Source organism: Physella acuta, unplaced genomic scaffold (genome assembly GCF_028476545.2).
Source record: "Physella acuta isolate Inbredline_101_S28 unplaced genomic scaffold, ASM2847654v3 ptg001975l, whole genome shotgun sequence".
In the NCBI taxonomy this organism is placed as follows: Eukaryota; Metazoa; Mollusca; class Gastropoda; family Physidae; genus Physella; species Physella acuta.
In genome coordinates this window covers 114,192-123,572 of record NW_026733480.1, presented here as the reverse complement: position 1 = coordinate 123,572, position 9,381 = coordinate 114,192, and the positions used below count along the sequence as shown (strand labels likewise).

At 33.7% G+C, this 9,381-nt stretch overlaps 1 protein-coding gene across 1 annotated transcript; it reads left to right on the top strand.

Annotated features, from left to right (window-relative positions):
- Positions 1–740: 740 nt before the first annotated feature.
- On the top strand, positions 741–9,118 carry LOC131931460 (uncharacterized; the record flags this gene model as incomplete). The annotated part of the gene is made up of 7 exons (XM_059288262.1): positions 741–864; positions 1,588–1,735; positions 2,052–2,146; positions 2,422–2,629; positions 3,232–3,433; positions 5,160–5,213; positions 5,705–9,118. Coding segments are annotated over 7 exons (1,063 nt in total), but the record flags the coding sequence as incomplete, so codon positions are not given.
- Positions 9,119–9,381: the final 263 nt, after the last annotated feature.

The window sequence follows — 9,381 nt, the reverse complement described above, 5'->3', positions numbered from 1 at the left end:
TTTGTAAACACATTATGTTATAATCTATCAGAGAGTATTACTGTTAGATTTGTGAACACATTATGCTATTATCTATCTCAGAGAGTATTACTGTTAGATTTGTGAACACATTATGCTATTATTTATCACAGAGAGTATTACTGTTTGATTTGTGAACACATTATGTTATTATCTACCTCAGAGAGTATTACTGTTAGATTTGTGAACACATTATGTTATTATCTATCTCAGAGAGTATTACTGTTAGATTTGTGAACACATTATGCTATTATCTATCTCAGAGAGTATTACTGTTAGATTTGTGAACACATTATGTTATTATCTATCTCAGAGAGTATTACTGTTAAATTTGTGAACACATTATGCTATTATTTATCTCAGAGTATTACTGTTAGATTTGTGAACACATTAGATTTGTAAACACATTATGTTATAATCTATCAGAGAGTATTACTGTTAGATTTGTGAACACATTATGCTATTATCTATCTCAGAGAGTATTACTGTTAGATTTGTGAACACATTATGTTATTATCTATCTCAGAGAGTATTACTGTTAGATTTGTGAACACATTATGCTATTATCTATCTCAGAGAGTATTACTGATATTTGAACACATTATGCTATTATTTATCACAGAGAGTATTACTGTTAGATTTGTGAACACATTATGTTATTATCTATCACAGAGAGTATTACTGTTAGATTTGTTAACTCATATTGCTATTGTCTATTTCAGAGAGTATTACTGGGCCAACTACGCCACGGGTCTAGGCGCGTCTCTACATGAACTGGGTCACACGTTTGACCTGGCTCACACACCCTCTGGCATCATGGCACGAGGTTTTGATGACCTGCATAAGGTATGTGCTCAGTTGTTTGTGGGGTCAGCTGTTGGTGTGGTCAGCTGTTTTTGGGGTCAGCTGTTGGTGGGGTCAGTTGTCTGTGGGGTCAGCTGTTTATGTGTTCAGTTGTTTATATGGTCAGCTGTTTATGGGGGTCAGCTGTTGGTGGGGTCAGCTGTTTTTGGGGGTCAGATGTTGGTGGGGTCAGCTGTTGATTTGGTCAGCTGTTTGTGTGTGGGGTCAGCTGTTTGATGGGGTCAGCTGTTTGTGGGGGTCAGATGTTTGTGGGGGTCAGCTGTTTGTGGGGTCAGCTGTTTGTGTGTGGGGTCAGCTGTTTGATGGGGTCAGCTGTTTGTGGGGGTCAGATGTTGGTGGGGTCAGTTGTTTGTGGGGTCAGTTTTTTGTGGGGTCAGCTGTTGGTGGGTCAGCTGTTTGTGTGGTCAGCTGTTTATGCGGTCAGCTGTTGGTGTGGTCAGCTGTTTGTGTGGTCAGCTGTTTGATGGGGTCAGCTGTTGGTGGGGGTCAGCTGTTGGTGGGGTCAGCTGTTTGATGGGGTCAGTTTTTTTAGTAAAACATTTTATGTTTAATGACCAGGTATTTGGAGAGTAGTTTTGTCAATGTTTCAGTTTCTTAAATTTTTAAATATTTGTATACTTGGACAAAAGATTGCATTTTTATAATAAGTATGTACAACTACAACATAGGCACATAAAATATGAATATTTGTATGTGGTTCCCCAGGTTTTTACTGTACAACGTAGACGTAAGGGCCGGCACCACCACAGGTCTGACAGGCAGCGCCAGAGGTACAACAGTGGTGGCAGCAGCAACTCCGAGGTGTCACGCACACCATCCACCAGCAGCATTGATGACACCTCACCTTCTTTAGGTCAGTCAGTGGTAAAGGTCATGTGATAGTCTTGGTCAGTATCTTATCCTTAGGTCAGTCAGTGGTCTTTAGATCAGTCAGTGGTCTTTAGGACAGTCTGTTCTTTAGGTCATTCAGTGGTCAAGGTCAGTTGATGGTCTTTAGGTCATTTACTGGCCTTTTGGTTTTTCTTAATTTTTTAAAAATTGAAGCCAATCATAACTTCAATTCAGTCAAGTAGAAAAATAAAATATGTATCATGATTTCAATTATAACTGACGTCCCTTTCCCCCATATTTTATGTGGTTGTGGTCTAACTGTTGTATCTGATCACCAGGCAGTAGCTATGATAGTGCTAATGGTGCCATGAGTGCAATCAGTGCCGCCCTCAAGAGACAGACAGATATATGTTATGGCAGCCCCAATAAGCAGGTGAGCTCTGGGCTAAACACACAGCTTTTTGTTTTATATTCAGTTTTATCAAGTGCAGTCTGTTCATTTTTCCTTTAGAATTTTTAATAAATGTAGATCTATGATTTTGAACTATGTAAATATGTGAGTTTGAACTATGTGTAAACATGTGATTTTGAACTATGTGTAAATATGTGATTTTGAACTATGTGTAAATATGTGATTTTGAACTATGTGTAAACATGTGATTTTGAATGACGAACAAGAATTTTAAGAAAATGTTATAATTTTGCCAGGCACTAACACCTAGTGATAGAATCTACACCCCTCCTGCCCCTCTTGTGGTCAGCATTGAGTCGGGATTCAGGCAGATTGCCGCTCCAACGACCATGACCTTCTCTGTAAAAAACTACGATGGCAGCGAGACTCGGCAGACCATCGTGGAAGGGGAGACTATCCGCTCAACCGTGGTGCGAGAAGGGAGTTCTACCAAGATGACTGGGGGTAATAGTTGTACATTCTTGTTGTAAAATATTTCATAAAGTATAATTATACTTGAGACTAATCCTAATATATATATATATATATATATATATATATATATATATATATATATATATATATATATATATATATATGTAAGATTTTAAAATCTAGTGCTGGTAATAACAAAATCATCTTGAATTTTTTTTTAATGGTGATGTCAACATTTAAAACAAATTAATATTGAGTGGTCAAAAGTTAGAGGACATAATAATAATCCAAAATTCTCCACATCGGTTAATGGTCTTGAGTCCTTGGGTAGGTTAAGTTAGCCTGTTGCCCGTCCTGGGACTTAGGCAGCTGACTAGAGCTTTCCAGGCATTTCTGTCCTGGGCTAGTTTCTCCAAATTAATCGTTAGAGGAGTAGAATATTATTGAGTCCACCCAGCTCTGATAAGTACCTGATTTCGGCAAGAAATGGTGTCTGGACATAATGCTGACCACGCTAGCCTTTCATTTGTTGAAGTTCAGAGAAACAGTTAAACTCTACTTCATCTGCCCCATGAACCATCTGGTCTGAGAAGACACAGTATAAACTTCCAGAATGTTCATTTGTTCTACAGACCGCAGGCCCTCGTCGGTGTCCTTGACCTCTGTGGGCTCGTCCTCCTCCCTGTCCCCCACCTCTCCCGGCCCCTCCACACTACCCAACTCCCCAGAGGACCCACCCTCCACCTCTGACCTCACCATAACCTCAGAGGTCAACTTTGTGGATGCAGGAGCCCACTGGTATCGCTCGTCTGCTGTTGTCCTGCGCTTTCATAAGTAAGTTTTTACCTTACATCTTATCTTTGTTAATTTTATGTGGCTGTTTGAGTTAGTTTTATATTTAGTCTGTGACCATGCCAAGGTCCTTTGTTGTCATTAAATGAACTATACAGCTTTACAATGTGTTTAATTAACTATGTGATTATTCTCTGTGGTGTGCCAAAATTGTCCACATCCCTGTTTGTACTCATTGGTTTGGACCATAAAATCTTGGTCAACAAAACTATCATTAGTCAAAAATCCCATGTTGAATGGAAATGCTTTTTATTAACTTGTTTTGTTTCATGATTAGAGAAATTGCAACCTTAAACATTTTTTTTGAAAAACTAATAAAAAACTTAAAAAAAAAATTAAACTTTTAAAATTGTTGCAACATATTTTGTAGTAACAACCTTCAAAAACATAACAGTGTTTAAAGGGAAGTAAATCAATTAAAGGGAGAAAACTAGGATTTAAAATAACATATTTTTAAAACCGTCTGTATAAATACCATTCTTTCTCCATTCACCTCAGAGCTTTGTGAGGTAAAGCTTTCTTCCAGCACTCGTAGAAAGTTTTTTTTAGCTCTTACTGAAATTTTTTTCTATTTCATTTTGAAATTAATCACTTTTAGCTAGTTTTCTTTCATTTGATAACATATCAGTTTGTTGAGCAATCTTAAGTCACTTGATATCTTATTGCTAATGGTCCATTTATCTTTTCTATTATTATAATATTATATATTACATAGTTTCAGCTTACTTTTTAAACACCATACAATTAAAAAAAACTTTTTTTCACTGGACTTTTAAAAAATTATTTTTTGTTCCACTTTTAAAAAAAATAAAAATGCTTCTTTGTAAAAAGATATTTTTTATGCATGTACTAAATGGACATTTTTTTAAACTTCTGCTTCTTAACTTCTGCTCTTTAACAAATATTTTAGATACAAATTTTCTAAAAATTTGAATTTTAGTTCTTTTTGTTTTAAATCAAATTTTAGGGAAAATATACTTGGGCACAGTGCTACTGACCTTATCTACTGCCTACAGTAGCAGTACTTGAGAGCACGTTTTACCTGAACAAGGCCCAGCATTTAACAATTTTACCTTAACGATTTTACCTTAACGAGGCCCAGCATTTAACAATTTTACCTTAATGATTTTACCTTAACGAGGCCCAGCATTTAACAATTTTACCTTAATGATTTTACCTTAACGAGGCCCAGCATTTAACAATTTTACCTTAACGAGGCCCAGCATTTAACAATTTTGTAACAATAACGTGATGAGATTGATGAGCCTACTAACTTCTAAAAATAAAATGGCTATTTTAAGAAACTGCTAAAATTTATGAAAAATCAGCTTTGTCACATTAATTTAAAAATACATTTCCTATTGATGTTACATTAAGTTTAGATTTAGTGGGAAAATAACAAATGTTTGGTTTGTTTCACTCTATTTTGGTCTTTTATAGCCTCTAAGCTCTGTAAAAAAAAAATTTTCTTTCAATCACTAATGTTGTTGGTATAGCATCTAGTTGATTTTATTATTGTTGTCATAGCCAACCAAGGGGTAATCAGTTTATCTTACCATAAAACTTGCCATTTTGTCTCTTTAAGCAAGCCAGATGATAAATAACATCTAATGCCTTTCTGTTTCCCTTTTATTTTCATTACTTTTATTAGTTAGTGTAACTTGTTTAAATCATTTTAGAGTCTAACAAAAAAATATTTTTTTTAAAGATGGTTCAATAAATGTGATCCCAGTGACTGCCGGAAAAACCCCACTTTACAAGGGTAAGTAACTCAATATGTTTGATTTGGGCAATAACAAGGGAGATAACTGTTTTATTTACAGCAGCTGTCAACTTTATGGTTTTATTGGGGCTATTAGATCTCTCTATATGTCTACACCTGGCTGTGTTTCACATGCCACATATAGGTCTATGTATTGAAAGAGATTGGGTTTCATCTTGTGTAGAAACTGACGGCATAAATATTATTAGTTATAGAAATAATGTTACAATCATTGCATGTCTATACTGGTTTTTGTTTATTTAGACATATTATTACCTATGTAAGACACCAGGGTTTGTCGGGGAAGGCTGATACATTTTTTAAAATATTGTAATAAATTTATAAAAAATCTATTTTTAAAATAAAGATTGCACTTCATAAAACACTGTAGATGATAATCCCAAAACAATACAGTTATATTTAATTTGTAAATATAATAATATCCCTCCTTTAAAATATTCTTTAATTATTGAAATTATATTATGTTGTAGAGCACGAATCAAATCACCAGTAGGGATACGTATAGTTGAGCTGCGCACGGACCCGGAAGGTTCTGTCTTCCATCACTGGGAATTCCTGAATCAGGCGCCGCCTACAGAATTTGTCCTGCACAGATCAAAAGTTTCCAACCTCCCCGCTGATGTCCCCACCATCACCATCTTGGCCGAGGATAGTTTTGGAAATATTTTAAAGAAAAGGTTCAAAGTTGAAGATTTTGCATGAACCAGGTTAAAGTCTGTTTAGCTCTTGCGTGAGCTAAAGCTGAGTTTGTTCAGCTCTTGCATGAGCTAGGTCAAAGCTAAATCTCAGTTTATTTAACTCTTGAGTTTTTTTACTGTACTAAATAATTTATCCTGTACCTCTACTAATTTTATTATTTATATCTCTATTTAATTTATACCCAAGCATTTGTCAAATATATAAAGTATGTGGAATAAATAATATTTTAAATAATATAGGGCAAACATATTTTTGCTTAAATGTTCTTAAAATGGACAACTGTTCTATAATTAGATTAGAATGTTATAGAAGTAGATCAGAATGTCCTTCTTAACTACCTCAAAAATTCCTATCATATTAGGCTGTTTATTTTCAACTGCTAAAAGTGACATTTCCCTTCTAACAAACAGGTTATTTTACTTCCCATAATAAGTTAATTAACCATGATGTAGGCCTAGAATCTCTGGATGAACTGTCCGGCCACAAATATCTAGTCAGTTAAAATGCATTTGTGCATCAAAACCATTTTTCTAGATCTCAGGTCATTTACAAATGCATCTCATGCCTGATTGGCCAAATGATATTATCACAACAATGCAGCTTCATTTGTTTTCAAATCAGTAAAAAATCACCCTGGCAACATACATTTCATTTTGACTGGTTACATAATTAATTGTATTTTTAAAAAAATGCTATTAAAGAGCCTTTAATTTTGTTTAAAAATAACTTAATAATTCAAATAATTCTCAAAAATTATTATTATACATATTTTTGGTATCAAGTACTTATATAATGTAAATTAATACCTATTATTTTACTGAGCCATTCTTTGGCTGATCAATTTTTCTACATAAAAACTTTTTCATTCATATCCTACCAATGAGGTCAATATAAATATCATTACATTTAAGATAAAAAAAAAAGAACCCAGAATTAATCAAAAGATCTTTCTTTTTTCCCTTAAACTATAAACACATCATATTTTATTATATTCACAGATTTTTAAAATGTACATTTTGTCCAGATTTACTAAATCAAACTTTGAACTAAAATATTTCATGTCAGGATTTACTAAATCAAACTTTGTTAGTATCATTGAACCACACATAGATTGTTATTCTAATACTTACTGTGTTGATCATAACTTTTTGTGTACTTGTAGTTGTAATAAGAATGATATTTAGGTAAACATTGGTAGCTTCCCTTTCTATGAATTTACTGTCAGAAGTGCAGATAGATTATTTCTACCACCAACAAATCTAGCATGCACATAGGTGACACATTTCTATGTGGTAAAATATTTTCTTTAACAAGCAGACAAACCACAGATCTGGTACAAATCTTTTAAACCGTTCACATACACAAGTCTGCTTCATTATCTACTGTTTGTTTTGTCCAGAAGTCCTTTTTAAAAAATTCAAGGCAATCTGCATGAATTAACTGCTCATTTGATTTCATATTGCCAGTCAAATTCTAAATTAACAAACGTGTTGTGTGTGAAGCATTAGCTAAATATGTTTTGTTGATACATTAGTTTAAAAAAAGAATTCACACCTGAAGTATAGAAGCAGTTTCATTATACTTTACATACTTGAGTTCATCTGGTCTGGGCGCAGCAACTTTATATTGCTAATATAAATTTATATTAATAGATGTATATCCATATATTTATAGAGAAGATATTCCCAGTGTTTTTGTCAGTGTTAACAGATGTATGTATTTTACTCTCATGGACAGGTGTGTGTGTTAATTATCTCTACACCTGTCTTTGGTGCCATGTGGTTGGGTTGTGGAAAGGTAGCTTCTCCCGTTTCTCACTGTGATGGTTCGATGTGATCTCAGCTTTGTCCCTTGACAAAATGCTTTTTTTTTCTTAAAGACTAAAAAATGTCTCGGCTTGTTTTCATGACTTTACATTTAACTTAACGTTAATCTCTTTTTGTTTTAACAACAAGAACTCCTTGCGACTTTAAACTTAGTTTAAATGTTAACCACATTTTTAAAAACAAACTTGCCATAGAAATCTGGCGAGTTGCCAACAAGGCTTCTGTAAGCCAATTTTTTCTAAGCTCAAACAAATGGAAAACTATGAAACCTTGCCGTTGAAATCTGGTCTATTAATATTGACAGTGAACATATTTTTAAGTAACAAGTGTTGTGATAAGCATGAATATTATACAAGTTCTGGTCCCTTAATCTGCTTGTTGGCATTTTATTGTAACATTTACCTGGCCTATCTGCACATTTTGCTCATTTGACTGCAAAGAAAATGCTCACACATTTTTGTTTTATTTTTAAAAGTTCTTAGCAAATGATTGTGGTGTGTGATATGTTGTTAGAACTTAAGATCTGTGTTGTATGGTTTCTGGTTCCTATGTCATTAACTGCCAGTGTACAATTTAAGGTTTTAATTAGTCAAGCTAATGATAAAATACTTGATATGTCTTGTACTACATGATCTGTAGTAGCTTGGTTTTAATTTTCTAATCCTTAAAAATTAATAATATGATATCTTGCATCTTTAATAATACCAACCATAGAACAATCTAATTTAAAAATAATCAATAAGAATAATTTATAAATAGAAAAATCCTAGAACCTCTCCTCATGTATTAATGTTTCATAGTGGTTGAGGAAAGGTGGGAGGGGTGGTCACATTAGATCAAAGACTTAGGTAGGTTTTATCTTTACTTCTTGTACAAATTGGACTAAATGGCTTGTGAACCTAATTGGCAGCATCTGCTTGGATTGTGATAAATACATGTCTTAGCTTTAGTTCTGTCTTTTTGTTTTGTTGATAGGCAGCAAAGCTCATTTCATCATGTGGTTGTGGTAAAGCTTAAGGTCTGCTACAATAGCACAGTGTCATACCATTGTTACTTACGCCAAAGATGAGCTGTATTTGTTAGGGGATTAGCAATCAGAAGAAATTACATTTTTATAACTGAATTCTGTCACGGATACTAAAAATATTGGTCAGCAACCAACACAATTTTTTTCAATTTTATCTATTGTGATATTTTTTGTAATGAGATCTGTTTGAATGGAATATTTTATCTCTAAACTACGAAATTCTTCTAAAAAAAAACAAATAATTTGTACGGTTACTTAAAGATTGTATTGGTCCTTTATCTGTGTAGAAGACTTGATAGTTGGTTAGCCAAACAATTGTATGTTCATGATATTAAAACTCTTTCTGTCATGTCACTGTGTTCATCTCCATAACAGAAAAATGTATTTTGTGGATGGGAAGGATCAGATACGAGTGGATGTCTACATTAAATGTAACAAAATTCTTAAACCACAGTACCAGTTTTTTACAGAAATTAAGTAATGAATGAAAACAAATATACAATATGTTGCTGACTACTAATTAAGATGACGTTTATGACTACAAAAATTAATAAGTTGAATGCTCTGCATCAGTTTTTGTTTGAAATTGGGGGGG